The sequence below is a fragment of the Radiomyces spectabilis genome (genome assembly GCF_025331425.1).
Source record: "Radiomyces spectabilis strain NRRL 2753 chromosome Unknown BYT42scaffold_17, whole genome shotgun sequence".
Taxonomy (NCBI): Eukaryota; Fungi; Mucoromycota; class Mucoromycetes; order Mucorales; family Radiomycetaceae; genus Radiomyces; species Radiomyces spectabilis.
In genome coordinates this window covers 88,102-115,497 of record NW_026251942.1, presented here as the reverse complement: position 1 = coordinate 115,497, position 27,396 = coordinate 88,102, and the positions used below count along the sequence as shown (strand labels likewise).

General features: G+C 43.9%; 10 protein-coding genes across 10 annotated transcripts; 3 read left to right on the top strand and 7 right to left on the bottom strand.

Annotated features, from left to right (window-relative positions):
- Positions 1–17: 17 nt before the first annotated feature.
- On the top strand, positions 18–4,818 carry BYT42DRAFT_505471 (cell morphogenesis C-terminal-domain-containing protein; the record flags this gene model as incomplete). Its single annotated transcript, XM_051565030.1, has 3 exons — positions 18–1,811; positions 1,880–2,013; positions 2,106–4,818. The coding sequence occupies 3 exons, from the start codon at positions 18–20 to the stop codon at positions 4,816–4,818; spliced, it is 4,641 nt and encodes a 1,546-aa protein (XP_051418546.1).
- A 67-nt stretch (positions 4,819–4,885) lies between these two features.
- BYT42DRAFT_146050 (magnesium transporter) lies at positions 4,886–5,595 on the bottom strand. Its single transcript, XM_051562269.1, has 4 exons — positions 5,424–5,595; positions 5,305–5,357; positions 5,138–5,241; positions 4,886–5,046 (listed from the first exon to the last, which is right to left on the bottom strand). The coding sequence occupies exons 1-4, from the start codon at positions 5,491–5,493 to the stop codon at positions 4,953–4,955; spliced, it is 321 nt and encodes a 106-aa protein (XP_051418545.1). The 5' UTR covers positions 5,494–5,595; the 3' UTR covers positions 4,886–4,952.
- Positions 5,596–5,697: 102 nt separating this feature from the next.
- Positions 5,698–6,570, bottom strand: BYT42DRAFT_505401 (Prefoldin subunit-domain-containing protein; the record flags this gene model as incomplete). Its single annotated transcript, XM_051565024.1, has 5 exons — positions 5,698–5,771; positions 5,882–6,020; positions 6,100–6,310; positions 6,378–6,451; positions 6,529–6,570. The coding sequence occupies 5 exons, from the start codon at positions 6,568–6,570 to the stop codon at positions 5,698–5,700; spliced, it is 540 nt and encodes a 179-aa protein (XP_051418544.1).
- A 525-nt stretch (positions 6,571–7,095) lies between these two features.
- Positions 7,096–9,727, bottom strand: BYT42DRAFT_588271 (aspartic peptidase domain-containing protein). Its single transcript, XM_051570248.1, has 6 exons — positions 9,588–9,727; positions 9,230–9,489; positions 8,922–8,982; positions 8,771–8,802; positions 8,398–8,677; positions 7,096–8,322 (listed from the first exon to the last, which is right to left on the bottom strand). The coding sequence occupies exons 2-6, from the start codon at positions 9,374–9,376 to the stop codon at positions 7,349–7,351; spliced, it is 1,494 nt and encodes a 497-aa protein (XP_051418543.1). The 5' UTR covers positions 9,377–9,489; positions 9,588–9,727; the 3' UTR covers positions 7,096–7,348.
- Positions 9,728–12,247: 2,520 nt separating this feature from the next.
- Positions 12,248–13,924, bottom strand: BYT42DRAFT_588257 (actin family). The gene is made up of 8 exons (XM_051570247.1): positions 13,752–13,924; positions 13,578–13,692; positions 13,456–13,521; positions 13,261–13,384; positions 13,047–13,200; positions 12,851–12,907; positions 12,670–12,768; positions 12,248–12,603 (listed from the first exon to the last, which is right to left on the bottom strand). The coding sequence occupies exons 1-8, from the start codon at positions 13,826–13,828 to the stop codon at positions 12,312–12,314; spliced, it is 984 nt and encodes a 327-aa protein (XP_051418542.1). The 5' UTR covers positions 13,829–13,924; the 3' UTR covers positions 12,248–12,311.
- A 3,694-nt stretch (positions 13,925–17,618) lies between these two features.
- Positions 17,619–19,038, top strand: BYT42DRAFT_549926 (uncharacterized protein; the record flags this gene model as incomplete). Its single annotated transcript, XM_051566104.1, has 3 exons — positions 17,619–17,831; positions 18,183–18,826; positions 19,017–19,038. 3 exons carry the CDS (start codon positions 17,619–17,621, stop codon positions 19,036–19,038), a joined length of 879 nt encoding a protein of 292 aa, XP_051418541.1.
- Positions 19,039–19,546: 508 nt separating this feature from the next.
- BYT42DRAFT_505354 (uncharacterized protein) lies at positions 19,547–21,770 on the bottom strand (the record flags this gene model as incomplete). The annotated part of the gene is made up of 8 exons (XM_051565021.1): positions 19,547–19,967; positions 20,039–20,285; positions 20,355–20,371; positions 20,484–20,770; positions 20,835–21,037; positions 21,107–21,178; positions 21,254–21,649; positions 21,725–21,770. 8 exons carry the CDS (start codon positions 21,768–21,770, stop codon positions 19,547–19,549), a joined length of 1,689 nt encoding a protein of 562 aa, XP_051418540.1.
- Positions 21,771–22,369: 599 nt separating this feature from the next.
- On the top strand, positions 22,370–24,411 carry BYT42DRAFT_626446 (pseudouridine synthase; the record flags this gene model as incomplete). Its single annotated transcript, XM_051572408.1, has 8 exons — positions 22,370–22,671; positions 22,739–22,832; positions 22,891–23,035; positions 23,100–23,455; positions 23,522–23,615; positions 23,707–23,906; positions 23,968–24,038; positions 24,107–24,411. The coding sequence occupies 8 exons, from the start codon at positions 22,370–22,372 to the stop codon at positions 24,294–24,296; spliced, it is 1,452 nt and encodes a 483-aa protein (XP_051418539.1). The 3' UTR covers positions 24,297–24,411.
- On the bottom strand, positions 24,364–25,978 carry BYT42DRAFT_595915 (geranylgeranyl pyrophosphate synthase; the record flags this gene model as incomplete). The annotated part of the gene is made up of 6 exons (XM_051570890.1): positions 24,364–24,660; positions 24,724–24,802; positions 24,865–24,925; positions 24,990–25,255; positions 25,328–25,482; positions 25,961–25,978. 6 exons carry the CDS (start codon positions 25,976–25,978, stop codon positions 24,364–24,366), a joined length of 876 nt encoding a protein of 291 aa, XP_051418538.1.
- Positions 25,903–27,317, bottom strand: BYT42DRAFT_145867 (KR domain protein). Its single transcript, XM_051562267.1, has 3 exons — positions 27,110–27,317; positions 26,687–27,038; positions 25,903–26,616 (listed from the first exon to the last, which is right to left on the bottom strand). Exons 1-3 carry the CDS (start codon positions 27,168–27,170, stop codon positions 26,220–26,222), a joined length of 810 nt encoding a protein of 269 aa, XP_051418537.1. The 5' UTR covers positions 27,171–27,317; the 3' UTR covers positions 25,903–26,219.
- Between the last annotated feature and the right edge of the window lie 79 nt (positions 27,318–27,396).

Sequence of the window (27,396 nt, the reverse complement as noted above, 5' to 3'; positions counted from 1 at the left end):
AAGCGATCCTCGATTCCATGCCGAGACTCATGCCTGCAGGTGTAGCGCTGCCTCGTCTGGTGGAGATGCTGTCGCGGTATACTGTTCATGTGGACCCTGAAATCATTCACTCGGCTTCCCAGGCGTTAGTACGTATTGCCCAACAGATCGACAGCCAGACAGTGGTCACCGGTTACTCTCGTTTTGTCTATCGCATCGAAGATAAATTTGGTGATATCATGGCTTCCCTTGCTGCCGGACCGCTCACCGGGATCTCGTCGGCTGGTTCTTGGGGAAGTTTAAAACTGTACATCGATTTACTGGCCATTTGGGTGAAGCAAATCGATTTTAGCTCGTTGAGAGACGTCGACAAGGATAGTAGTAAAGGAGACAGTGTGGGGTCGGATCTTTTGCAACTGTTCAGTATGGTCGAAGAAACCGAAGCGAATGGTCTGTTGTTCCTGTGCCATCAATCTTCCATTGCACGAAAATCCGCGATCGAGATTATTAAACTCGCATCTCAGTTGCACGAGCACCTGGAACAACTGACAAGACAAGAAGATCCCAATACCCGATTTGGCCGTGTTTTATCCCAAGTTCACGCCACACTGAAGAAGAATAAATCATATACCCGAATGCACGATCTGCTTACAGCGGTGGGCCAAGAATTGGTCACCACCGAGAAAGATGGCAATAAATTGCTTGGCACGCGCATCTCTACCGAAACAAGGACCCGTCTTCAACAGCTGCAACGTCGAGGCGGAACTCACATCCTCACTCAAATCGTGGAAAGTCATCATGCCACCGACAACGCTATCTGGAATACATGCTTACCTTCCATCATCAAACGATGTTTTGAGTATTTTCCCGCCACGGTCGCTTTGTGTCGCCAGAACATCTGCATACGGTTGCTGCAGATTCAACCGTCTATTATGGCCACCATTGAAACCCTGAAAGCCGGGACAGCCGGAACCTTGAGCATGGCAAAGAGCAGTAGCTCCAACCAAAAGGCGGCGAGTCCAGAAACCATTGAACAATGGAAAGTCTATCTTATCTTCGCTTGCGCCACCGCGACACTTTCAGGCGATCGATCGCCTACCGCGACGTGGGCCAACAGTGGACGCAAAGGATCGGCTGTGGTGGAAAAAATTGCCACCCCCAAAGATCTGTTCCGCATGATCTTGCAGTTTTTGACCTGCGAGCATCGCGCCATTCGCGAGGGAGCGATTCAAGGCCTGGGCAATGTGAACAAGGAAACGTACAAAATCCTGATGACCGACCTAGAACCTTATGTACGGACTATTCTGGACGACGGAAAGCATCGAAACAACCAAAAACCGTATCAGAATAAGCGCAGCAAAAAGCATGATCGTTTACGACTGTCTTTGCTCCATGTGCTTGACTTGACAGCCAACTGTCTTTCTGATCGTCGATACCTGGAGGATAAGAATGTGATGAATATCGTCATGAGTTATGTCAAGGAAACCAAATCGTTTCTAGCCGATGCTGAAGTCCAAAATGAGTGGGAATACCATAAACTGCGAATTTATCTGTGTGGTCTGGTGGAAAAACTGTACGAAAACATCATGCGTCTGGAAGAACCGTCGGGGATCATGTCCTTTGAAACCCGTTTAAGCCTGTACAAGAAATTCGAAGAATGGTGTGGTTACGGTGTTTACTCGAATGCCACGCGTGCGCGTGAAGCGGCCATGATGAGAGATGTCTTGGAAGAATGCAAAGACTCGCGTGAACGGGCAAGTATCTCTCAGTTGATGGAAGAAGAACGAAAAGCGCTGGAAGCTGCCGCTTTGAGTGCCATGGCCACACTTTGTGTAAGTTCTATTTTCTTGTATTGTTTTTTGATCGTCTATCCGAAGCTCAACTCGTAATGTTATGTTAGCGTGGACCCCTTTACGCGTTCTTGGGACAAAAGAAGGCCCGTCAAGCCGTGATTCAGTTCGATATGCTTAATGTATTGCGATGGATTGATGCCGTTTTCGAAAGCCATGAACCGAGATATATTCAAATCGCAAGGTACGTTTTACATAATTTTTCTTTCGGTATTTCCGCTTGAACCCCCTGCATGTGTTGTCTTAAAAATTCCCTTGTTTTTTTTTTTCCTCCAGACGTGCATTGGAAGCCATCTTGATCTACAATCAGGACCAACCTTTACTACTAGACGATGTCATTGAGCAATGTTATGCGGGCAACCCCAAACTCGAATTCACCCAAGGATATTTCCAAGCGTTGGCGGATATCGTGATTCAAGTCGAGGACTATCCTTGCCACATTCATCAAATCATGAGCTTGGCGTTATTCAAAGCTGGCGATACGAAAAAATCGATTCGCAAGTCCGCCATTCATCTACTACGTGTGGTGGAAGAACGCGTGTTTGCTGATTCATGCGCCAAAGAATACGAAATTGGCATTATGAGCAGTTTGCCGGCCATTTACAAACATACTCAAACGTTGTTGTCGGCGAGACTCGCGGTGGATCATTGTGAGCAGACGTATTCCATGTTATCCGAGATCACGCAACGGTTTGAGCACATCAGTCCCAATAGTCAACGCGAGGTCCTTGTGTATATGCTGCCGTGGTTGCGAAAAATCGATTTTCCCATCGGACCCCAAGATACCGAACTGAGCGCTTCGGCTTTCATGGTGCTTTCCAACTTGTTTTACATCACCATTAAATTTGGTGACATCTATGTGAAGGAAATTGCGGCGTTGTGGAGTCAACTGGTGGATCACGGACGTAATGTACGCGCCATTATCATGTATCTTCTGGATATGGGAATGGAGAAACGCAATCCTTGGTTCCTCATTCACGCCAAGCGGGTGTTTGTCTGTCTTGGTCGTACATCGGCTTTCAACCGCGTTGTGGAAGAAATTATCGCGGAAATCACGCCTCGATCCATGGTGCCTCAACTGCAGGAAACCAGTAACCGTCATGCCAATGCTTTCCCTCTTTTATTTGTGGCCGATACCGAAAAAGTGTTACCTGCGTATCCAAAGCGCCCCGTTTTCTCTCGCGGTCAATTAGCCATGGTATTTCTGGTGGATTTGGCCATTGAAGCCGGTGCGGATCTAGCGCCTCATCTCCCACTGCTGTTGCACAGTATTTTTGTCCAATTGGATCACTTGACAAGCATTGTATGCGATCAATCACGATGTTTTCTGATCAACCTGATTCATTCTATCGTCGTTCGACAATCCATGGATTCGGAAGCGTCCAGCAAGGCCACGGAAGTGATTCAGTGGCTGACTGCAAAAGAAGGCAAACGATTATGGGCTTACGAGAACATTACGCCGAAAAACCGACGTTTGCAAAGCACCGAGGAATTGAAGAACTTGTTACAAAAGGTGGTGGCTGTTTTCTCTCATGAAGATCCTGATCTGAGGCAAAAATGGGGTGAAACCGCACTAAAATGGGCTACCTGTTGCTCAGTCCGTCACATTGCGTGCCGCTCCTTCCAGTGTTTCCGAGCTTTGATGCCGGTGTTCAACCAACACATGCTTGCAGACATGTTGGCACGCTTGTCGAATACCATTGCGGATAAATCGGATGAAATCCGGGGTTTTGCTCTGGAGATTATCTTGACGTTGACCGAGGTGGCGACAGCGATGGAGGCTTCGCAGATGGAACATTTCCCGCAACTGTTTTGGGCGGCGGTGGCATGCTTGTACACGTCGCATGAATCGGAGCATACAGAAGCGTTACTGTTACTGGAAGTGGTGATCAAGAAATACGGGTTCACCAATGCATTAGCCGACAGCTTCCCCAAAAACTGGCAAAGTGAGTTCGATGGTCTGCAGCCCTTGCTTGTCAAAGGGCTTCAATTCGCTTCAGCAGAAAAGAAGACGTTTGATATCCTGATGACGATCATGCTCATCGACAACCCACCGCTGATGGATCCTTCCGAGACGCGGATGATGTATTTATTGCTTGGGTCGATTCCTCGCTTATTACACGGTCTTGACGCCGACAATGAACTGGATTCCGAAGCGATTCAGTTGGCCAACCAACTGGCGCAATTGTTTGAACGCTACGGACTTACCAATGTCCAGCGCATCCTTGCCACTTATCCCAAACAAAAGAAGAAGTTCCAAGAGGATTACCTGAAACAACTACTGGAAGCGATTCGCGACGTATTTCTCAGCACATATGGGCAGCAAGCTTTCATTTATACCCTGCTACTACTGAATAACCAACAACCTCACTACCGAGAAAAAGGTCTTATGCTTGCCACCAGTCTTATCCCTATTATCACGCGAAACACGTCCCTATCCACCATTGCCGTCCCCATCTCGATTTTGCAACCTTTACTACAACTGATGCAGAGCGACCTTGCCGACAAAGCGCTCAGTATACTCAGTACCGGTCTGCTTGCGGAAGCAGGCTCCAGTTCGACGACGTCAGAGGAAGACGTGATGGATGAGATCTACGATCCACTGCATGGCTTTGCCAATGCCACTGTAGCAGCGCGTGTGACACGGCACAATGTCCATGCGGTCGTATTTGAATGCTCGTCTGTCACCAACGAAACGGTGATTGAACACGATATTCAGTTCTCCATTGAAGATTTCACGATGCTTACAGGCGAACCTGCTGGCAGCGAAGGGGAGGAGGCGCGCGGTTATGCTGGTCACCGTACGGAAGCGGCCAACAAGAGTATGATGGAAGGCCAAGCGTACGGTGAAGATCTCATGAATGCTCTCAAAGATTTGGACGACTTTTTCAACGAAGATGTGGAAACGCTTTCCCCGTCGTCAGGTTCTCTGCTATCGTTCCATTGCGCCACAAACGGTCATCATCGGAATGCCAGTTCGAGTTCCTAACGATAACTTATCAGGCGACAAGAAGATGGATGAACAAAAAACAAAAGGTTATTGTGTGTGAGTGAATGGCTCCGTCAAACTATCCTCCCCATTTTATTAGCGACATTTGAAGGAGAGAGAGAGTTCAAAAGTAGCTATAATCTTCTGTCGAGCTGCGTATGGGTGGATACGATTTTGCGGTGGTTGAAGGTGGTAAAGGATGGCCGGGTGTCGATTTTGTCAATAGTTCTATCAAAAACAACAAGTTGCAAACGAATAAAGTTAATCCCTGTAATATAGTACATAAAAACGCATACATCATTTCTCTTGAAAAACATACAATTTGGCAATTTCGACTTCCATAAGCACGTTTTTGAAGTTGTCTGCGTTGAGAATGACGCCCACCAGTGCCACGAAAGCAGCCAATAAACACTCCACTACAATCTGCGACAAAAGATACAAGGTTATGTGATAAATACCAATAGGTAATTGTTTTCAGAAACCTACTTCGATGGGAATGTCGGAAGATGACCGGTCGACGGCCTTCAAGTACGCGAGATCTAACCATTCTTCGTCAGCATGTACTGTGCATTTTTTACGACCAAACGAAAAACAAGTCAGCTCACGTTCATAAGTTGAATAAGCAGCATGAGCAAGGAACAACGTGCCCAGGATGGCTATTGATTTGGCTAACATGTGGCAATGGAAGGTTTGATAGAAAATGAAACAGTGGCAGGCACACTGAAAAAGAAGATTGAATTGAATTTCAAGCTTACTGCACGGGTTTTCATGGATCAAAACTCCGGTGTGCCAATTTACAACTTTTTTTGATTATTTCTCGTTACGAAAGTGGGATCTCGAGCATCAAAATGAGAATAGCCATATATGCACTTGTTTATTTTATTTCGAAGCGGAAGCCTGTGCCCTTGCAAGTCGTCTTTGCTTGACATCCCAATTATATACGCGGGCGATATCTGTAAAAAGAAAGGAAGGAAGACGAGGTCAAGGAATAACATTATAACAGAATATAAATGATGCAACTGGTATATCACGTCAACGATGGTTAGTATTGAAAAAAGGATACTGACTTCCATAGTGGTGATCTGATCTCGTAAGAATAAAAGATCTTCCACTGTGTCTTTCAAGGATGACTTTGCTGTGGTGAGTTTGGAGGTTAATAAATCAGTCGCCTCGGCAAAGCTGTACTCCAACATCACATTGGCCTATCCATCATGATCAGTATCACTTTCTTTTTCCAAAGCTGCCAATCAATCTTTTCAACAGGTCGAGTGAGAAACTTACGCCGAGCCATAAATATACGGTGCCTGAAGCTTCGAGTTTGGCTTGGGCGTAAAGTGTATCGTTCAATTCGAAATCACTGTACACGGGCTCGTCCGATGCCTGTTTTTCCGTCAGATATTCTACCATGGCAATAGTCTTTTCGATTTCGGGTATCTTTTCCTCCAACACCTTTCGACGTTGCAACAAGTTGATCTCCATAAACTTGTATTTACTATGAAGCAACCATCAGCCATAGTCCACGGTTCTCTGATTGCATCGGCAGAGAGAGTATTTCTTACCTAATGGCTTCCTGGAATTTTTTCAAAACGATCTCGACAGGTTCATCTTCAGAAACGTAATCTTCCACGCGTTCCTGCCAGTAACAAAGATGCCAAAGCATTTTTTCGTTCAATAACTACTCACTTAATACTCTTTGTCACTTCAGCTTACCACAAAGGGGGACCGAGGAATACCACGTGGATTGGTTTCCATTTTTACTTCGCTCGATGACATTATATTAACAAGACGGTGGACACGACGATGAGATTGCCCTATTTCCTCAGCACACCGGGAAACACCCAGTCGAAAACTTTTGGAACACCGCCGTAATCTCAATTCCCAGAACAAACGTCATCAACACTCAGCTATTCATAATCAACACCGAGATGAAGCTTCGAGCGTTTGCCGATACAAATGAAGGACGTTGCTCTACTATTCATAAACTGGGTCAATTGCAATACAGTTATAGCTTTCAACTTTTTCAGGCATGGAAGGCGGATACATGTGAGCAAAACAAAGATGAACTACCATCGTATTAGTTTTCAAGAGGAAAACCTAACAGATAGGGAAAGCCGAGAAAACAATGTTAGGTTATCATGTGCGGCATGTTACAAATAAAAATTTGATCCCCTGTCTCGTCGATTACTTTCTGCGTATCTTTCTGGGGCTTTTGCTTGGATCAAGTAAGCTATTCAATGACCTATATTCAGGAACAAGGAAGGGGAAAAAAGAAAATAGCCAACTGTGGATGTTTGGAGATCAATGACACAAAATATTTAATTGGTAAAAACACAAATGAAAAACAAGGGACAATAAGAAGCACATGAGAGTATAAACTGAATATGAAATGAGAGAGAAAAAAAAAAAGATAAAATGTCGATAAATATTCCAATGTATTTCTCTTGGTTTTTTTTTTTGGGAGACGTTTTCTTTCTTCTGTTTCTTAGATACCAAAAGAAAAAAGGGAAAAAGAGAAAAGGATAATGTATATTTAGTTCTTCTTGTAGATCTTGAGACCATCGTTCTTCTGGCCCTTCTTGAGGGCCAAACCAATGGTTTCATTTTCGGGATCAAAGGTAGTATAGAAAGCATTGGTGAAGCTGGTACCGAGAACCCAGTCGCGGTCAGAGCTGCCACGGCTGATGCGAGTAGCACAGCAATCACGGTCAGCGTCAATTTCACGGGTCCAGTACTTGGCAGGCAATTCAACGATGTGGTCTTCAAGGGTAAGCTTCAAAGGTGGCAAATTCTTGATTTCGGAGCACTTGACACTGTAAGTCTTGGTGGATCGGTAGTACTTGCCACCGAACTTTTCGTGGAACTTATCTGCTTGATCAGCAGGCATAGCGATATAGGTGCTGGAGGTACTGATGGAAGCAATAGCGTTCTTCTTTTGTTCCAAGCGTAAATCGTGACCAATCTTGGCATGCTTGATACAGACATCCCAATTCTTTGCGCCGCCGTCAACATTGTCGGCTAACTTGATGTAGGACACATCGCCCTGAATAGCACTCTTGTCGATGCCACCAATAACAAGGTAGCCTGCAGGTTCGTCTTCGACATTGTGACGCTTGGTGAAACCGAAACCGCCGGGAGCGATGGAGTTATCGACAGGAGGATTGTTGCCACCGTTTTGATCGGTAGGTTGGTTCGGTTGCTGGTTTTGATTGGGTTGCTGATTAGGTTGTTGAGGGTTGTTAGGGTCTTGGTTAGGTTGTTGAGGGTTCTGACCAGCAGGCGGGGCGGGGTTGTTGGGATCAACGGTCTGATTAGGATTGGCAGGTTGGTTGGCGTTGGGATCTTGAGTACCGTTGGTACCGTCCTGGGTAACATCACCGGATTCCACAAAGTTGCTGCTGTCGGTTGTGTACATACCAAACTGAGCACTCTGAACACCCGAACCTTGTTCGTAAGCGTTCTGGACCAAACCGGAATCAGGGAATGAGAAATCGCGCTTGGCCAAACCTAAGGAACAAAAGAAAAAGAAACGTGAGATTCACTTGTACAGATAGCTACCATTGCCCTGTTGAATAAACATACCACCAGAGGAGGAGGTATGGATCTTGGTCATATTAAAGTCGACGCTTCGACCGAGACCGAGATAACCGTCGAAACCGTGATCAAAGCCACTCATGCGGTAAGCGCCACCAAAAGGCATGTTCTTGACGGTCAAACCGGCAAAGCGGAATGTATCAAGGTAGATATGGGTATCAACACACGAATCACCATATTCAACAGAGAATTTGCGACCAGTGGATTCGACACTGTCGGACCATCTGGCATAGTAAGTGCAACGATCAAGGCAGTTTTCAGTTTTGCACTAAAAAAATTAAACAAGGACATGTCAGTAAAAAGATAAGAAAAAACCAAGGTACTAATATAATTGACGCGATTTGTTGGAAGGATGCCATACTCTAGCGCCGCGGACCCAAGAATAGCCGGTTGCTAAAGAAAATATTAAGGTTAGATTATTTTTATAAATTTTTTGTTTTTTTCATTGTTGTCTTTTGATTCGTTTTCTTCTTTATTAGTTTCCAATTAAAAAATAAAAATCATATACTTACTGGTGTCAAAAGCCATGGTGAAATTCTGAGGAGGATTACCGATCTGAACAGTACCAGCAAGCTATATAAAGAAAAGAATAAATAAATGGTTCATTGAATAATACTGAATTGATAACTTTGATGTATAAAAGAATAAAAGATGGAAGCTGGCCTTTTTCTTTTTTTTTTTTTTTTTGGTCGAGCCCCTCCTTTCACGCTTTTGTATTCTCCCTGTTCTCAGGTGTCCTCCCATCCCCCTCTTTTTTTTGCGCTTGACCGGATACAAATGGAAATATTTTTTTTTCAAATTGTGGATGATGGAGACTTACCACACCATTATCGAGCATTTTACCGCCGGCTTTGGCGATACCACTGTCAGTTCGACGATACAAGGGGATTTTGATAGGCTCAGGTTCAGCGGTCGCCGAAAGGGCGAGCTGAGCGAGCACTGCGAGACAAAAAACGGCAGAACGCATGGGTGTTATGGGAAGGAAAAGCAAAAGATTGGAAAGGGCTGTCCTTTTTTTTGTCAGTGTCTAAAGGTTTTGTTGGTGGGAAAAGGAACGATGAAATGGTGCAGTCGATGAACCTACAAAATGGATGATTTTGTGACAGTGGCGGAGATACAAGGAAATTATTAAGTATGTCCACCAAATTAGACTTTTTAGAATGATTCGCGATAAAAACCTCTTCTTGCTTTTGGGGACGGATACTTTTGCGAGAAAAAGAAGAAGGAAAAAAGGGAAAAGGAGCACCAGCAGGAAAAGAAAAAGAACGAAGAAAAAAAGAAAAAGAAAAAAAAAAGCGAAATAGGATGGATGTAAAAAGGAAATGCAAATCGAGGGAGTTTTAAAAAAAACCTCGAAGGAGTCTTTGTGATTGGACTAGCGAGACAGTGTACGAGGACAAAACTTATTGCGATGGAGTTTTAATACCGTTTATCAAGGTTCCTATTTTTGCTCAATTCAGATTTGCCAAGGTAACCATTCTATTTCTGCACATTCACAGTGTTGCTACCATTGTGGGATTGAACTGTATCCAACACTATTTGTCTACAGCCTATCTACTTGTATGATAGTTGGATCATCGCATTATTCGTTGGTGTGAATTTGGGGACCTTTTTTTTTTTTGTTTCCCTTTAGGGCGCTGGTGAATTGCATTAGCTTCATTTGTGAAATTCAAGGCCCGTCTATTCCTTGTTCACCCAGTCCGGGTCCATTTTTCCTATATTTCTGTTGTGGCGCACCATCTCATTAAGCAATGATAATGAGTAGGCCGAATGCTGTACGGATGGTGTCGCAAACCCCGATGAAGTGGATTCTTCTTTGTTTCTCTTTTTTCTGAATGTCTGTTCTGTCTTTTCTATGACAACCCGGTCTGACCGCTCTTGAAGTTCCAATCGTGCTGCAAGTTTTGATTTTCCCTCTTGAAACAAACATCATGTCATAGCACGTGCGGGACTTCCATAGATCTCTAAAATAAAATAATGTGAGGTGGAGTGATGATCTCTTATTTTTTTTTTTTCTTCCTTGCAAGGTTGCACAATTGCATGTCTAAAATAGACTCTTTCCACTTTTTTGGGTCGGTTGAATAAGTTTTTTGGTTTGAATTCACTCCTGAATCATCGAGTATCACCCGTGTCATCAGACATAACAATTCATTTCTTCGGTATCACCAAGCCCCACCGCTCGTCTCAAACCTGGACAATTCATTAACTGATTTTATTGTATAGACTCATCCTATCGTCTTCTTTATTATAATCCAATAAAAAAGGAAAAGCGTCTTATGCTTTCACATCCCGCTGCTTTGGTTCTAGGCATTTCGCTTGTCAAGCCGTTGTGGCTCGTCAACTTACATCCTTATTTCTCGCTAGTTTTGATCGCGGTCACGCATTTTCGGCCATCAGCAAACGTTGATGGCCACTGATTTTATTTCGCCAACAAATGATCGGATGCTGAGCTTTTGCGAACATCACTCTGATTATCTACCAAAGCGCGTGTCTGAACTAAATCAAAAAGGCTCTGCTGCGGTATTTTCAACTGAAATTAAAAAATAAAATAAAAATTGGCAAGCGGGCGGGCTGGACACGGAAGGTCCAAAGCCTAGACCAGTTCAACCACTAATAGAAGCACCGTTGTCACTGAATGAACATAATTCTTTGGCATGCAAACTCGTTCATTTTTCTTCGGGAAAATAGGAAATAAAAGCTACATTTGCTCAAAAATGTTCTACAAACATGCGCACTCTACATTAAATGGACTTGTGCACCCAATGATTATTGGTATTTCGTTCCCGCACGGATATTGTGTGGTCCAAAAATAACGAAAATTTTCTTGACTTCCTTCTGGATCCATGCGACAAACCACAGTTTAACCGGGTATTCACCTAAACACCCGGTTACCAATAATCCCCAGATCCGATCCTTTATAAACGACCCATGATTTCCCACCTTTAGCGCCATTATCGCTTATTTAGAAAAAGAAAAGGACTTTGCCTCTTGCAAATACTGTGCCATAGTTTCCGCAACATATTCGCTGCTTACATCATCACCATTTGTTGTTTTTTCACAGGCACTTTTACGCATAAGGTTTTCCAATGTCTTTTTCACGTTTGTGCGATTCATGACAATATAAGAAAAAAACTTTTTTTTTGTGATTTGAAAGTCAGGCACGGCACGGTTGAGCAGAATTTTTACTTTCAGCACAAATGACGCACAGATTCTACTCTTTTCTTATGTTTTATAGGCATTTCTTCCTTATTTGTAATGCATTGTCACTTTCAACCCTCAATTGATTTCTTGTTCTTAAATATGCTATCCAATGGACACGGGTGAACGGCCTTTTTGACAGGGAGATTCATATCGGGAAACCTGAGGTGGTCCAGTTTAACCTTATTCCCTGTAATGGTTTCAAAGACATACCGTAATGAACATTTCCCGTCACCAGCAGTTGATAACGGTCCTCGCGTTGTATCGGATTGTTTTCACAGAGTTCCGAACTTCCGTCTACAGATCTCACTTCCGTATTCCAGGTATTCTTTCCTGTGCACAAACTTCTTTTGCAAATCAGGTTTGCTGCTCAGGGACACGAACCGATTCCCTCCTGTCCAAGCATAATTGATAGGACTATCAAAATGTGATGAGCCTTGTCTGATTCATTGTTTTCGATGATTTGTACTTACTTATCGGGCACAGCAATGCGTATGTCGCATTCGGCCGGTGCTAGATGGCGTAACTCGTTTTCTCTTGTTATGACGTTAGCATGCATTATCATACAGGAGAGAAGGATGAACTTACATGCGCTCTTTGTAACCAGGAAAGCATGCGTTGCCTCCTACAAGCACAATATTGGCATACAGTAAACCATGTAACGCTGTAAGCAATATAACAAAATAAACATGATGAGCAAAAAATTATTGTCTGTAAGGGATCGCCGTGCGTGACTTACAAGGATCGCATGCATTGACACTTTGTACAATGGCTTCTGGAATTCCCGCTTGCTGCATACCAATATCGGACGGATTCATCAGGATTTCGGGTATCATAAACCGTTCGTTGTTCATCGTCAAGATTTGCTCGGCGGAAGAAGAGTGCATCGCAACCGTCGACTGTTTGCCTCGCTTTGGACGGACATGCCCCCGAGTATTGGTGCTAAAATCTGGCAAAACGTACTCCTGCACAATGGTATTTTCATTGTAAGGTCTCCTACGTAAATTTTTGTCGTTTCAAATGATTCTTGGACAGGTTAAAGTTGTTCTAGTAAAGCAATACCTGCAGATGTCCAAATCGGGAATGACGTTCTGAGAGACATAACAACAGGTTTCCTTCATTTGGTTGATGATATAGGTTTCTTCCATCATATCGTAGTACCTAAAATCATTTCATTCATTGTTATTGGTATACAGCCCATATAGCGCATACACACTCCACAAAAGTTTCGGAAAATACTGACCGGAAGGAGACGGTTTCCTTTAGTTGGTTGGTCAATAATTTCCCACCTACATTAATTCTGCAAACGGGTGAGCATGATATTTTACCCCAACTTCCACCGCTCCCCTTTCTCTTTGAACGATGTAAGCCCCTTCCTGTCTTTTTTTTTGTTATTTTCCCTTGATCCCTTCATTTTATTTTATTCCTCGCAGGCTCACCTCTTAATCCCTTTCGCGATCGGTTTCTCCTTGACGAACGGTACAATGTGTGTAAATGAATAACCAGAGTCAACGACAAGTGCACAATCAGGCACCGATCCTTCCTTATCACCAAATAAAGTCGCCAAATCATTGTAAACACATAATTGTGGTGCTGTCACGTTTGTTGTCAGCCTTCCATAGTGATCACCAAGCGAAGTTTGCTGATACATACCGGTGGTGCGATAACAACTGCTGAATTCGTATTCTTCAAAAATCATTTGATCGTATGCTTCTTGAATATTCGGCAGATTAAAGCAAGGCTCAGTAATCAATAAACGGTTGTCCTTTGTCCCATCCTATCCTCATTTTATCTCTTGTGAACAACTCAGCCTTCTGTTTTTTTTTATCACGTCGCTGCGGGTGATACCTGAAGTTCTGTTTTGAAAAATCGATTCCAGATCGTTCTTTCGACGCCCCAATTGATCAAGAAACCCTATATTCCATTATCAAGTATTTCTTTCAGGGTGACTACAGAAAAGGAGATCTTACTCGTTCAAACGGTAAGCGGTAGTAGAGAGAAGAGAAATCAGTGCATTGAGAAAGTTCGTCACCGACATAATGGCGGCGATCTGTTCGACCACGTACAATGGCGTTGGGTACAAGTCTGTTGAAAGAGAATAAGTCTCTTTTTGTTGTCTGTCGTCTGATATCTGGTTTGCTTACTTTGGCGATGATGGATCTCCTGATAATCCGCCTTTTATTGTGTAAGCACCGTTGTCGAGGATTAGCGTATTGGTCATGCTCGTTTTTCGGGAAAAAAGGCGTTCTCCCGGAAAGACTGAATAGAGACGCGGTGTCGGAATTTGATTCACCTTGGCCAGTCCACGAATTTGTTCTGTTTCCTTTCAATTTGAAGGCTCATCGTTGCATACGCACGTGTTCAAAAGTTGTAACATACCATTAAACACTCTTTACCTCTCTAGTATCTCCCTTTCCGTTTTTAAAGGAACTGAAAAATCTTTCAATTTATAGGCAAGCCAACTTTAGACTTTCTAGTATAGCATGCAAAGAATATGACCTGCTCCAACAGATAACTCAGTTGATAAATAATTTAACAAACCGTACACCCGCGCCCTCTTACATTGAGCGACTTTCGTCAGACAAAAAGCCTAACGCATACACGGTATAACCTGGGCGAGAACTCTTGACGGACTTTGGTATATTAATGACAACCTTATGGCAATACCATGCAACCTGATTTGTTTCTGAACACGCGCAAAGCAGCACTGGTTCCCCCCCCCTCCTCAGTTCCATCCCGCCCAGACTATGATAGATCTAGAAAGATGTGTGGGTATGTTGGGTATCTAAAATAATGAGTTAGTAAGCTTTTTGATTGATTCAAATTTTCGTCATATTTTAACTTTGTTATTTGAGTTTTCAATAGCCATTGATCGCTTGACATGACTTGGGTTATATGACATTGAAAAATTTTGAATTAGTATACGTTCATTACATCATAGCAAAGGAAAAGAAATTGGACTTACCTTTGAACCAAATGGTGTACCGGAAGAAAAAAAGATGAATACGGACCACAGGTAAGCTTCTTCTTCGATGCGGAAAAATAAGATTGCTTCCAGGGACAGTTAAGCGATGGATCGCTGGTGTCAGCTTGAGCAGGCAAAAAATATTGACGTGGCCAGAAGTGACGGTAATTTCGAGTTGGATTCGATATCGCGAGTCTCCCGAATAAAAAGAAAGAAAAACAAATATAGTATATGATGATAAAAAAACAATGGTCGCGTCATAGAAACCTCCTAAAAAGCCCTGTGCGAAAAAAGAGGAAAAGACTGAGAAAAGAATATGTACATGAAATATAAAATACAAAATACAATAATCGGGAAGACATCTCGAATACCATATCATGAGAAGCAATTCAAAGGAGAGGAACATGAAGAGGACACGTAAGCGTTTTCCGATGAAAAAGAGAGTGTATTACCGACGATGGCCTTTGACGTCATCTGGTTTCGCCAGATGGATGGATGAATGGCGAGAGAAAGGCAACTTGTGGTGTCCAGAACTTGCCCGGCGAAAAGAAAACGGAGAAAACAGGTAAAAGAAGAGATGGAAAATAAAGAGAGGTAAGTCTGTTTTGCCGGAGCAAAATCGATGTTAGACCACTCCAAGCCTACCTTTTTGAGGTTGGTAGTCGATTTAACCAAGTGAGATACACGGGATACGAATGGTCTGGATGATGGGTGCGGATGGGATCTTGATACAATGATACCGAGAGTTTTCCAGGTAAACACAAAGAGAGAGAGAGAAAATCAAAAGAAAAACGATAAAATTGAAGACGAAAATATATGATTTCCCATGGATGAAACATGGTGTTCTCTTAACTCTAATCTTTTGTCAATAAGCGGTTGATTTTTCGGTAAGATTTAGTTGATGTGCGCATAAATCTTTGCGTATTCAATGGACAGCAGAGTAGCACAGTCTCTTTTTCCTTTTTCCCGGAGGTCTTGACCCCCCCTGACCTACCGCCACATAGCGATCATTTTCTTCATCCACGACAGAGGAACAACAATATGTACACAAAGTTAGGAACGGAAATAGTCAGACATCGTATAATATTAAATGGAGAGACAAAAATAGATAACAGAAAAAATCGTACTCGGGGAAACATAGCATAAGGATAAAATCAAAAGGAACATAAGGACAAAAAGCATAAAACATAAAGGTGAAGAATAACTTGAAAAATCATAGCAAAGGATGAAATCAAAGGAGCATAAGACAAAATACATACAGTAAAATATAAAGGAATAATAAAAACAACAATATAAGGGTAAAGACGCCACCAGGACCATCAACAAAGAACAATCGGGCTGATTCGTTGCTTCCATGCGTGACACTCTGGAGAATTGCGTGGTATACGGCATGTTGATAACGGTTTAGGTACTCGTGTGTTTGGGGAACATTGGCAGCGTCTGCGATGAGATCGTATTGTTCTCTTACCAGTCTGGGCTGACGGCGAAATGTGCTTATGCCAATTTCTTGGCGATCAGGAAGAACAAAGCGATCGTAATTCAGCAGTGAACTCGATTGGCGGTTCAGATGCTCTTCAATGTCCAGCAAAGCGCGATCGTACACGATTTGGGACGGCTCAATTTTGATGATCATTGTCTTGATTTTGATTGCTCCAAAAAGGTTAAATAGTCTTCTGCCAAATGCTGGCGGAACTGCATCCAAAGCGCAAACGGGTCAGGAGCCTGACATTTTCTGTCCTTGCCGGCATGATACATTGCTGCTGCAGCACGATCGTGGTCCTTGTAAACGTACTTGTACAGGTATTTAACGCTTTCCAGAGAAGTACAGATTTCGACGTTAATGTGAGCGTTATATCTTGCACAGAGGTATCGATTGTGGGGAACAACCCATCTATTTGTCCAGCTGGACATGGTTCTTGACCACAAAATCACCATTGTTGTGACGACGGTATAATGGGTAACCCCTGTGATCTTCGACAGTAGCTTCATTGAAAAGGAGCGCGGGCAACGCTTTTTACATGAGCCGTTTTCCATGCAGGGAGACCTCGGATGCGTTGTTCCACACGGATCGTGCATCATACATCTGCTGACGGTGTCGTAGAGATCAGGAAACCTCTCTCTGTCCGGAAGTTCGGCACACACGATACGATCATATTCATCAAGTGTTCTCGGCTTATCCTCCGGATGTAGCACCAAAAGCAAATGAAGATGCGGTAAGCCTCGCTTCTGAAACTCCTCCGTGTGTACATGGGTAACGAATCTTCCCAAAACATGGTTCTTCTTTAGATCTTCCATCAGAGCTTTACGCTTCATGTTAAAAATTCGAGCGCAAAGGTCGGGCCAATCAACAGCTGTCTGGTTTCGTTTCAACCAATCATATTTGGTTTTCAAAAATTACCCAATCAAAGCCGGCAAATGTAGGACAAAACCTCACTCTTCAACTGGCGTCCGATCGCTTTGATCAACGCGGACGCAAAGATATTTACCAGAATCCTGAACAACCGAGTGGTGCCCTTTGGGCAGCACATCATCAGTCCGTTCCAAACCGGTTTCGTCCCTGGCCGCTTCATTGCCGACCATGGTATGGCCGTTAAACTCGCCATGGACCACGCCTCTCGCTTCGCCTCCAATGGCATCGGTCTGTCATTAGACATGGAAAAAGCCCTATGACGAGTTCATCCGTCCTACTTAAACCGGGCCTCGCTCGCTGGGGGTTTCCTCAGACCATTATTACTTGCATACAGAAGCTGTTTTTTGGCACGACCATCCGTATCAACGTCAACGGTGCTTTATCACCTTCTATTCAACAACAGCGGGGTGTGCGCCGAGGCGATCCACTGTCACCCATTCTCTTCAATCTAGCACTCGAGCCCCTGGTTCAACGCGTATTACATGACCAGTCCATCCAAGGCTTTGCCATTGATCGACCATTGCCCTCACTAGATTCGTGAAGCACAACTAAAATCCTCGCCTATGCTGATGACTGTTTCATTTTCCTACATAACACCACCGACATCGAACGCCTGATGATCCACCTCGAACATATATGCAAGCCTCCAATGCCAAGATCAACCTTGATAAAACACATGTCATCTCGCTTTCAGGTCAGCCGTCGACACATTGGTGTACGACTCTCGCCACCTACGGTATCCATTTGTGGTACGACCGTTCACGCGACAGTCCTCTAATCTACCTTGGCTACCCATTCTCATCCACGCCCCGTCAACGCGACCACTTCTTCACCGCCATCCTTCAAAAAGTGGAGAAAGCCTGCCAGCTTCAATCGCAACGGATACTTTCGGTTCGAGGTCGAGCCACTGCATTAAATGTGTTGATTCTATCCACTTTGCGGCATGTTCTACGTGTGTGCCCAGTACCAAAGTCCTTCATGGATCGGCTCCGATGTCTTAGTCATGGTTTCTTGACCAAGGGGATGTTTCCTAGAGTTTCGTATCACACTCTTATACAACAACGTCCTCACGGCGGACTAGCTGTCTTACACCCACCGGCCCAAGCTTTAGCCTTGCAACTACGTTGGCTCCAACCACTGTTCGATCTGCACCATCCACATCGGTCCTACATACACAGCTGGATTCTTCACCTTCTCCAGCACTGGAGCAATGCCCAAGACCCTTATTGGTGTTTGTTATACCCTCGCCTGCGTCCCCGGTTTTTCACTACTCCTATTTCCATTGTTGGTAACCTATGCGCTACCATGGATCTTTTTCAAGACAACCTCATTCAGGCTACCATCGATCCCAAGATCATCTTACAACTACCCCTGTTGGATACCATTCTCAAACCCCCACAACCACACACTGCTCCCGTGGTGTCTGTGATTGCTGCAGCCTCTCGGCAATGCATTCTGGTGTCTGATGTGCTAAGTTTTGATCCACCTAATAACTGCCTTCGTCGAAAACATCGCAACGAGCTTCCTCGGCGTCGACGCGCCATCGCCCAACTCGTGAAGCTATTGGACTCTTGGCAGATCCTATTTCGGCCTTTCGTGATCAGTGCCTGCGCTCCCGCCCCAATCACCTCAGACGAACTCCTTGCCGCCTCGACGACAATTGATGCCCAATGCTTGTTCCCATGGTGGTCCTTTGGCCCTCTCGACCTCATGCTCGCTCGCCCTAGAACGCTTAGACGGCAGATTCTGGCTGCCAATCATCCCCATGAGACCCCCGCCCCCACCTTGACGCTATGGGCCCGCTTCTGGTCTATTTCTTTAACCTCAGTCACCCGCAACTTATGGTACCGAATCCTGCATTCGAAATTACCTAGTCGCACGTCCCTTCACCGACTACTTCCGACCGTTCACCTCACGGACCAGTGCCCTCTCTGCACTATTTCGACTGACACTCCCGTTCACTTCCTATACCAATGCGCCCCCCTAAACGAGTGGTGTGGGAGAGTGTATGGCCCGATCTACTGCTCCTCCCAGTCAACGAAACGCAGATCCTTAAGGCACTCTATCAGCTCGATTTCCCTCGCGATCCTCCCAACTGTAAGAGTGTTGTAATCATTGAAGCCATCCTCAGGGGATTTGTCGGCTCACTGGGCCTTTATCTTCCATCACACTGTATTCAATCCTGAAGAAGTAATCAACCGCATCCACAAGTTGATCTCACGACGAATCGCTGAATCACAGCTACCTGCCCTCTGAAATTAATTTCTGCTACGCCTCATTCCCTCCACCTCTTCTTAGGACGTGGTTACGAATAAAAACTCGACGCACATTGCGCGCCTACAAAAAAAAAAAAAAACTAATGTGACCGCCTTGTGACTGAAAATTAGCGCGCATAACTCCCAAACATTTTGATAAAGGTAGGTAGGTATATAACAAAAGATTCCAATGATAGTTTGTTATTGTTTTCTATGACAAGGCGCAGACCTTAAAACATCTAGAATAGTGTAGAATACATGTTATAAATAAAGAAATGCGATGGTACGTTATGAAAATTGGTTTCATGATCAAGCACTCTTGAAGTGAGAGCGACTATTTCGGCGCCGATCCTTTCGCATCAAGCCTGAACCTTCCGCTTCGCTTGCAGACGTGCTAATAGATCCATGCTTGTCCAGGAAATAGAGCACTTCATCTGTATCGGAGTCTTCTTGTTTACTCCAGTTGAAAATATTGCGATCATCCAACCAATCCAATGCCGCACTGTTGAGAAATCGACTAGCAATCTGTGAAAAGGTGCTGCTACCTTCTGCCAGTTCGGACGCCGATTTTCGACTTTGTTCGATTGTTTGCGGATCGAAATCGCTGAATACTTTGGGTCCAAATTCATTGATAATGCGTGTAATGTCCTGCGATAATTTTTCTCGTGTGTGACGCAAATTAGTCGTACTGTCTGGATCGGTTAACGCAAGATACAAGGGCCGAAGCGATCTATATTGTATCTGTAAGCTTGTGTGCAAATTCATCGGCAGATCGATCATCCATGGAAAAATAATACAAACTTGTAGACGTCCATGCCATTTTCACCAAATCGCAAACTGGCGTAGCTGACAAAGGGCAGCAGATTCCACGTGGCGATGGGGAGCAGGATCTTTTGAGTCCAAGTCCAGTTTGTTCTCAAAGCAAAACCCAACACCAATAAGCTGTACAGACCATAAAGCAAGGGTATCACGACAAGACCAACAATGAATTTCCACGTGGCCAGTACATCTCGTCCAGCAATTTTCACCGATGAACCCGCCAGCGCCTCTGTCAGCAAAAATAACAGCGTTTACTAGGGGGTAGTTCTGCTTCATCCCATGTCCATCAAAATCTTACCTTTAGCCTTTTTCGTGCTAATCACTTTGGCAATCACCACAATCGGAAAATTGAGAATACCTCTGCATAATGATGAACTTTTAGCGTGTGGCCATCCCGCGCATTTCGTTTGACTTTTTCCTTACTTACCCTGGAAATGCCAACAAGCCCCAAATCACCAGAACCATCACTCGATATAATAAAAGGAAAAAGGTACGCCACTCCCGGAGATTGATTTCAGGTACTTGATGGTCTCGCAATCCGTGGTATTTCAACAGTTGGTTGTAAGCGAGCACTTTGCGTTTCAATTCAATAATGGTGGGGTCATCCTTGTACAGATTGTATCCAATTACAAAACGTCGATTGAGATCGACCACTTGCGCAATATGTAGGTTCTGGTTCGCCGTTTTATACAGTCTTCGAGCTGCTTGAATCACCTACAGCATAATGACTCGTTAGCCTCACACCAGGCGGTTGAGTATGCTGTCAGGTTTGTCTTACCATGAGCGTCTGATCATTCGTTGCGTTGACTGTGACCGTTTTTAAAGCATAAAAAACGGTGTCCAACAGTTGCTGACATGCTTCTCTCTTTTGCGAGCCACCAAGTTTAAACAATTCGACGAGCTCTGGGCTGATTGTAATAGGGTTGCCAAATTCAATGACAGCTCGGGAACGAAATCGATGAGCATGAAAATAATTGAGACCTTGAATGACAAAATGTATCAGTGCAAAAGAAAGCAGGAGTTTACGAGAACTAATTAAAAAAAACCTACCGCAAGGGACGATCTTGACATCCAAACCGGGATATTTGGCCATGGCGCCAAGGGCCATAATAGTCACACCAGCTTATGTAATCCAAAAAAAAAGAGTTTGAATATAATGTGGATCATCCTGTGATGTACAAACTCAGCAGATCTTACCTTTAAAAGGCAACATTTCTGCACGGTCGTGACTGCCTCCTTCGGGAAAGATGGTAATGCATTGACCATTGTTCAATTCGTCATACACTCGTTCATAAACAGAGTCTTGTTCAACGTGTGGCACACATTTATATGCCGTTCCTTCTGGATTGATCAACACATTCATTGCTTTTTCGTCCCGTACATCTGCTTTAATCTCCAATTCGGTATCGGAGATCACCTTGACCACCTCAAGTTTACCCGCATTCCGAGGGAGAACAATAAAGTCATTGGGACGAAGTTGAGCCAAAAACTTTGTATCGTTGCCCGAGATTTTACGCGGCTCCGTCTTTGGATTCAATAGCTGAATACGACCCTGACCGGCTTCTGCGATATCTTGAGGACGCACCACCGGAACTAAGCATAGTCTGTCAATTACATCTTTTTTTTTTTTTTTACAACCGTAACAGCAACAAAAAAAGGGATATTTACTGGCGTGCACCATGCGTGCAAAAAAGCCGACTGTTTTTTGATGCATGGATTTTTCGGCGATAAGAAAAGATACACGACGATTGCACTCTCGCATGACAATCATGGGATCCACAAACTACGTGAAAAAGGGTACCAACATTTTCACCATGAGTTAAAGACCACGCAATATATGAAGAAGTCACCTTGAAGCATGTGCACGAAAAAAAATGGTCATTACCTGATTCGCATGGGGAGCAGCGACGAAAATGACGGGCCCGTGCTTGGGAATTTTGTGAGCTCCTCGCGGACGAATTTCACGAAAAAAGATATCCAACATGATATTGAATATCCATATGGTAGTATCGTAAGCGATGTTACTGCGCTTAGGTTTTTTGTCCATGGCGTAAAGCTGGTCGTTGAAGACTCAATTAACCTTCCAAACTCGGCCAAGAAGAAAGAAGCCGCAAGAGTGGCGCCAAAAAAAGTAATGGCCCGTCACGGTTACACAAATACGGCACAAGCGACCGGAAGCATAACGCTAAGCCACCGAGAAATCGGACAACAATTTTGGCATGTCTCACCTTGGGGGGTTTTAGCCTTTCTTCTTTTTTCCCCAACTTCTTTGCCCCCCCACTGTGTGCCATCACTTTACAGAAATAAGGAAACATGGGTGGCATCTGGTCGAGAGAACAATCCGACGAGCAACCGGGGGTGGTGCCTGACGAAACGCCAGTGAATGGAAACAAGCGGGCCATCGATGAAGAGCCAACAACCACTGCAGAACAGACCGTCAAGCGCAAGAAAACCACCAAGGAACGTCGCGCTCACTTTCGCAACAACAACTCATGGAAAGCCACAGAGGAAGCCAAGAAAAATGACGCACCTGCAGTCAGCACTCCACGTTTGGCGAAGCGAAAAGTCGCATTACTTATCGGGTTCAGCGGGACTGGATTCCAAGGCATGCAAATGTAAGCTGAATTTCATCTCTGTGACGAGTAATTTTTTTTTGTCAACTCACATGCGATATGCATAAAGTAATCCTGGTGTTCGAACCATTGAGAGCGTGTTGTTTGAAGCGATGTGCAAAGCCGGTGTCATTTCGCAGGCAAATTCGGAAGATCCGAAAAAGGTATAAGCTTACCTGAATCATTCGTTAGACACAATGATCTGACCACCGTGCTTTTCAGGTCCAATGGATGCGAGCCGCTCGTACAGATAAAGGTGTGCATGCTGCTGGTAATGTCGTATCGTTGAAAATGGGTATTCCGGAAGATGAAAGTGATGTGGTGCCTCGAATCAATTCCTTTTTGCCGGAACAAATTCGTGTGTGGGGTAAGTCTAAAGAGCCCATGCTGCTCATTGGGAAGACGGTCTGACCGCGTTGGCCCCTATTAAGGTTACGTTCCTACGATTCGTTCATTCCACGCAAAGACTGGATGTGATTCTCGCGTTTATGAATATCTGTTGCCGACTTATGCGTTCATGCCACCTTCACCAAAAGAATTGAAAGAAGCGCCAACCTCCGAAACGGATTTGAAGCTGATGGGTAACAGTAGCGATGTGATCCGCTATATTTCCCGCAGCACCGACGAAGAGATGGCGAAAAAGGAAGCTTATCGCATCGATACCAATGACTTGACAAAATTCAGAGAAGCGTTGAAAATGTTTGAGGGAACCCATAATTTCCACAATTACACTATCGGCCGTGGTTACAATGATCGAAGCTCCAACCGATACATTATGAGTATTAATGTGGGTATAGGAAAAAAAGTCGGTCGTTGAATGTAAGATAGGCTTTTACTTACTGCCGTTAATTAGGTGGGCGATCCTATCTACATTAATGACACGGAATGGCTTAGCGTCAAATTGCACGGTCAATCATTCATGCTCCATCAAATTCGCAAGATGATCTGTAAGTATTCCTTAATATGGCTGGCTTGGTGTGGTTCCCTTGCCAAAAATCAAAAAAGAGACACGTCGAATTAACAAAGGATATCTATTAGCCATGGCTCTTCTTGTGGTGCGTACCAAGACGCCTCTGTCACTTATTGAAAGAAGCTTCGGTTCCGAGAGAATCAATATTCCCAAAGCACCCGCACTAGGATTGCTCCTGGAGCGACCGGTATTTGATGCTTACAACCGACGAGCGGTCAGTAAAAAAGACAACAAGTTCCGTGATGCTATTGACTTTGATAAATACAAGGTAAGAAGGAGAACCAACGTTTTTAAGCAGGGTCAATTCTGATGTATATTGTAATGATCAGGATACAATTGATGCATTCAAACAAGAATGGATTTACTCAAAGATTTTCGCCGCGGAAAAGGAAGAACGAGGGTAAGTTATCATGTGTTTGTGAGAGGGAAAAAAGTTATACTTATTTGTGTACTTTTTCTCCTGGACAGGTTCGACACTTTCTTGTTGTCTGTAGATTCGCATTTTGGGCCTGATTACAAATATCTCAACGCAGAAGGCACGATCCCTGAAGAAGCGATCATTACTACGAAATATACTGTCAAGAAAGATAAGAGCACTGTGAAGACTAACGAAGAACAAGATGAACTAGAACAGGATGCGGAGGAGGAAGATGCATAGTATGTATATATATAATATAAAGAATAAAAAAAAAGCTGGTTCATTATTGTCCCACAAGGATTGAATTTTATTCTTTGACCGTCAACGCGTCCAACACTTTTTCCAGCAACTTGTTTCCTTTGAGACGCTCAATTTCTGCCCGTGCCGCTGCTTCTTTTGCTGTCAAGAATGTGCGAGTATATTGGAAGCTACCTGTCCGTTTCAGGATATCCAGTGCGTACTTCTTTACCTCGACAGAGGTGGGTTTTTGGCTGATAATGTTGAGCAATTGCCGGTTGCTCAAATCAGATCGAATGGAGTGAATAATCGGGAATGAGAATTTGCCTTCGGTTAAATCTTCGCAAAAGCCCTTATTCTCAGAGTACTACAAAGTAGATCGATAACGCCTTTCTTTTTATATGTGTGAACCATGTGGGGGTTTACTTACGGTATCGGATTGGAGATTCATGTAATCATCGCGTACTTGGAAGTAAATCCCAATAAGATTAACAAGATGCGTATAATCACTAAAGAACCAAAGTGTTTTAATTCCATCACTCACAAATACTGGGGCATGACTGGAACTCACATGTCGCTGGCACTTGCTGCCTGCATTAATCGAACCGCCAACCGCAAAAGACCGCTCGTTTCTGCATAAACGCACATCAACTTGATGCATGCCAATAAAGAAGATTTGCTTTGCATAAAACTTACTGTTATTCACCATATCAATGTACTCATCTTCCGTTGGACATGTGAGCGTATCTCTCCAGAATAATTCAATGCCTTGTCCTTCGTGCAGATGGATCAATTCTTCGGTGTAGATGGTAACCATGGCAGGGTGGTTGAGCTTGAGAATTTCTTGAAGCGCCAAAAAATAGACATAATTAGCGCAGTTTATCGTCTGCGGTACGCCGTAGATAAGATGGGCTACGGGAACAGCTCGTCGTAATACCGAACCGTCTTGAACGTCGTCTATCCTAACCGCCATTTACCACAGCAATGAGCAAAGTGTGTAACAAGTAGTCCTTGAGGATCATTGGGGGACGTACATCAAACTTGCTGTATGAAGCATTTCAATAACCTTGGTAATGACGGCCAAGGTTTCCTTGGGAACATGAAGCCAAGCGTCGAAAGCGGCAATGAGCTTGGATCGGATATCTTTGCCAGGATGGGCACACAAGTAATGGTATGGTTCGAGAAGGGTCTAATATTCAGTCCAACGTTAATTCATACACAGTAACCCCTGTCAAGCAATTTTTTTCAGTGTAGGCCACTTGCATCGTTCAACTTGAATTTTGCATCGGTCATGATTGTTGTCCAAATTGAAGAGATGCGGGATGCGTTCAGTGCCTCGGTACGTGTTGGCTCATGTCGGCGTTTTAATTGGCCAGTGAGAGCTGGAGTGTTTTACTATTTTTGATCCATGGCAACGCGGATATTTCCATCGCAAAAAAGACACCTTCATGTTGTAACTTTACATGATTAAGGATTTCAATTATGCATTGGGGATTTTGGATTCTGTAGCTTTTACGTAATGCATGTAGCGAATATATCATATTATCATTCGTGCTTGTCGTATGTTGTTGTTTGTGTAATGTTTAGTTTCTCAATATTGGACATGTCTCGAAAGAAAATAAGGAAATTTTAAGCAACCAACTTGATTGGTGTAAAGTTTTATTTACCAAAGTTGCAGATCGCATTTTTTCCCAGAGCAAAAAAAAAAATAATAAAAAAAACTTTTGAGAACAACAATAATCAAGGAATACAAGTTGCCGAAGGAATGTGGGTTATATTACAGAGTAAATATCGAGAACATGCAAGTATGTGTTTTCTTTTTTCGGTTCGGTTGACTGCAGGTAAAGCAGTGGTAAAAATATCAAATTATCGAGAGGTCAAAAAGGCTTTTTTTGACCCGATGAAGAAAGCCGCACAGGTATTTTTTTACCAGGCGGTATAACCGCCGTCAACAAGGATTTCGGATCCGGTAACAAAGGAAGCAGCATCGGAGGCCAAGAATGTAACAACACCTTTAAGTTCATGAGGAACTCCCATGCGACCCATAGGAGTATTAGCTTCCCAAATGTCACGCATTTTTGTGCCTTCTTCGCCTTGTTGAGCTAATACCGCGCGATTCATTGCTGTGTCGAAATAACCCGGGGAAATGGCGGTGACTCGGATATGATGAGGGGCCCATTCGCAGGCCAGTGATTTGGTAAGCTGCAGAACCGCGGCTTTGGTAGCGTTGTAAGGAGCATGACATTGTGGACGATTCGTGATATGAGCGGACATTGACGCAATGGTGATGATTGAGCCACCTGTGCCCAAACGTATCATATGTCTAACCCAAAAAGAAATTTGTATCAATAAGGATTCTGCAAAAATTCAATTCGGAACGAACAAACACTTACTTTGCCGCTTGCTGCATACAGAAGAACGTGCCAGAGACGTTGACATCAAAAATTTTACGGAACGTATCAGCGGTGTAATCAATGGCAGGACAGACGTTGTTGATTCCTGCCGCGGTAACAAGGATATCCAAACCACCATGCTGTTGCACAATCTGATCAAAGAGCATGGCCACTTCTTCATCATTGGTTACGTCGCAACCCCAACTTGTTGCCTTGACACCACATTCAGATTCGATTTTTGCAACGGCTTCAGCGCCTGATTCAGCTAACAAATCGATGCAGGCTACGGATGCACCACTTTCTGCCAATGCACGCATCATTTCATATCCCAAGCCTCGAGCACCACCCGTCACTAAAATCATTAAAAAAAGTCAGAAATCAGAAAATTAAAGGGTTTCTGATGACCGTTGTTCGAAATCATACCAACAGCGACTTTCCCTTTCAGTGACATGAGGGAGACGACATTTGGTGAACTTGAGTCCATTATGACTTAGAATGAGTTTGATGGAAATAATAAAGTCGAAATAACCAAGAGTAAGAAAAAACTGAGGTTTGGTTTTCTCGCAAAAGGAAACAGACTGAGGTTTATATACAATACAGAAATTTTTTTTCGGTTGGTGAAAGCAGAAAAATGGGCAATGCAGATTCTGAAAGCTCGGAAAAACAGTTGATTGGTGATCTGTATCTTTTTTGGGGAAGTCAGTCAGTTG

What these genes read in the sequence shown, in the direction of transcription:
- BYT42DRAFT_146050 (XM_051562269.1), bottom strand. Translation starts at nt 5,493, where the DNA reads ATGTTAGCCAAATCAATAGCCATCCTGGGCACGTTGTTCCTTGCTCAT. An exon ending in TGCTTATTCAACTTATGAAC is followed by an intron (nt 5,358 to 5,423) that starts GTGAGCTGACTT and finishes AAGAATGGTTAG; the next exon opens with ATCTCGCGTACTTGAAGGCC. An exon ending in GAAGTCGAAATTGCCAAATT is followed by an intron (nt 5,047 to 5,137) that starts GTATGTTTTTCA and finishes TGTTTTTGATAG; the next exon opens with AACTATTGACAAAATCGACA.
- BYT42DRAFT_588271 (XM_051570248.1), bottom strand. Translation starts at nt 9,376, where the DNA reads ATGCGTTCTGCCGTTTTTTGTCTCGCAGTGCTCGCTCAGCTCGCCCTT. An exon ending in CTTGGGTCCGCGGCGCTAGA is followed by an intron (nt 8,678 to 8,770) that starts GTATGGCATCCT and finishes TAATTTTTTTAG; the next exon opens with TGCAAAACTGAAAACTGCCT. An exon ending in CCATACCTCCTCCTCTGGTG is followed by an intron (nt 8,323 to 8,397) that starts GTATGTTTATTC and finishes TTTGTTCCTTAG; the next exon opens with GTTTGGCCAAGCGCGATTTC.
- BYT42DRAFT_588257 (XM_051570247.1), bottom strand. Translation starts at nt 13,828, where the DNA reads ATGACCAATACGCTAATCCTCGACAACGGTGCTTACACAATAAAAGGC. An exon ending in GGAGATCCATCATCGCCAAA is followed by an intron (nt 13,693 to 13,751) that starts GTAAGCAAACCA and finishes CTCTTTCAACAG; the next exon opens with ACTTGTACCCAACGCCATTG. An exon ending in TTTTCAAAACAGAACTTCAG is followed by an intron (nt 13,385 to 13,455) that starts GTATCACCCGCA and finishes AAATGAGGATAG; the next exon opens with GATGGGACAAAGGACAACCG.
- BYT42DRAFT_145867 (XM_051562267.1), bottom strand. Translation starts at nt 27,170, where the DNA reads ATGGACTCAAGTTCACCAAATGTCGTCTCCCTCATGTCACTGAAAGGG. An exon ending in GAAAGGGAAAGTCGCTGTTG is followed by an intron (nt 27,039 to 27,109) that starts GTATGATTTCGA and finishes TAATGATTTTAG; the next exon opens with TGACGGGTGGTGCTCGAGGC. An exon ending in TGTATGCAGCAAGCGGCAAA is followed by an intron (nt 26,617 to 26,686) that starts GTAAGTGTTTGT and finishes TTTTTGGGTTAG; the next exon opens with ACATATGATACGTTTGGGCA.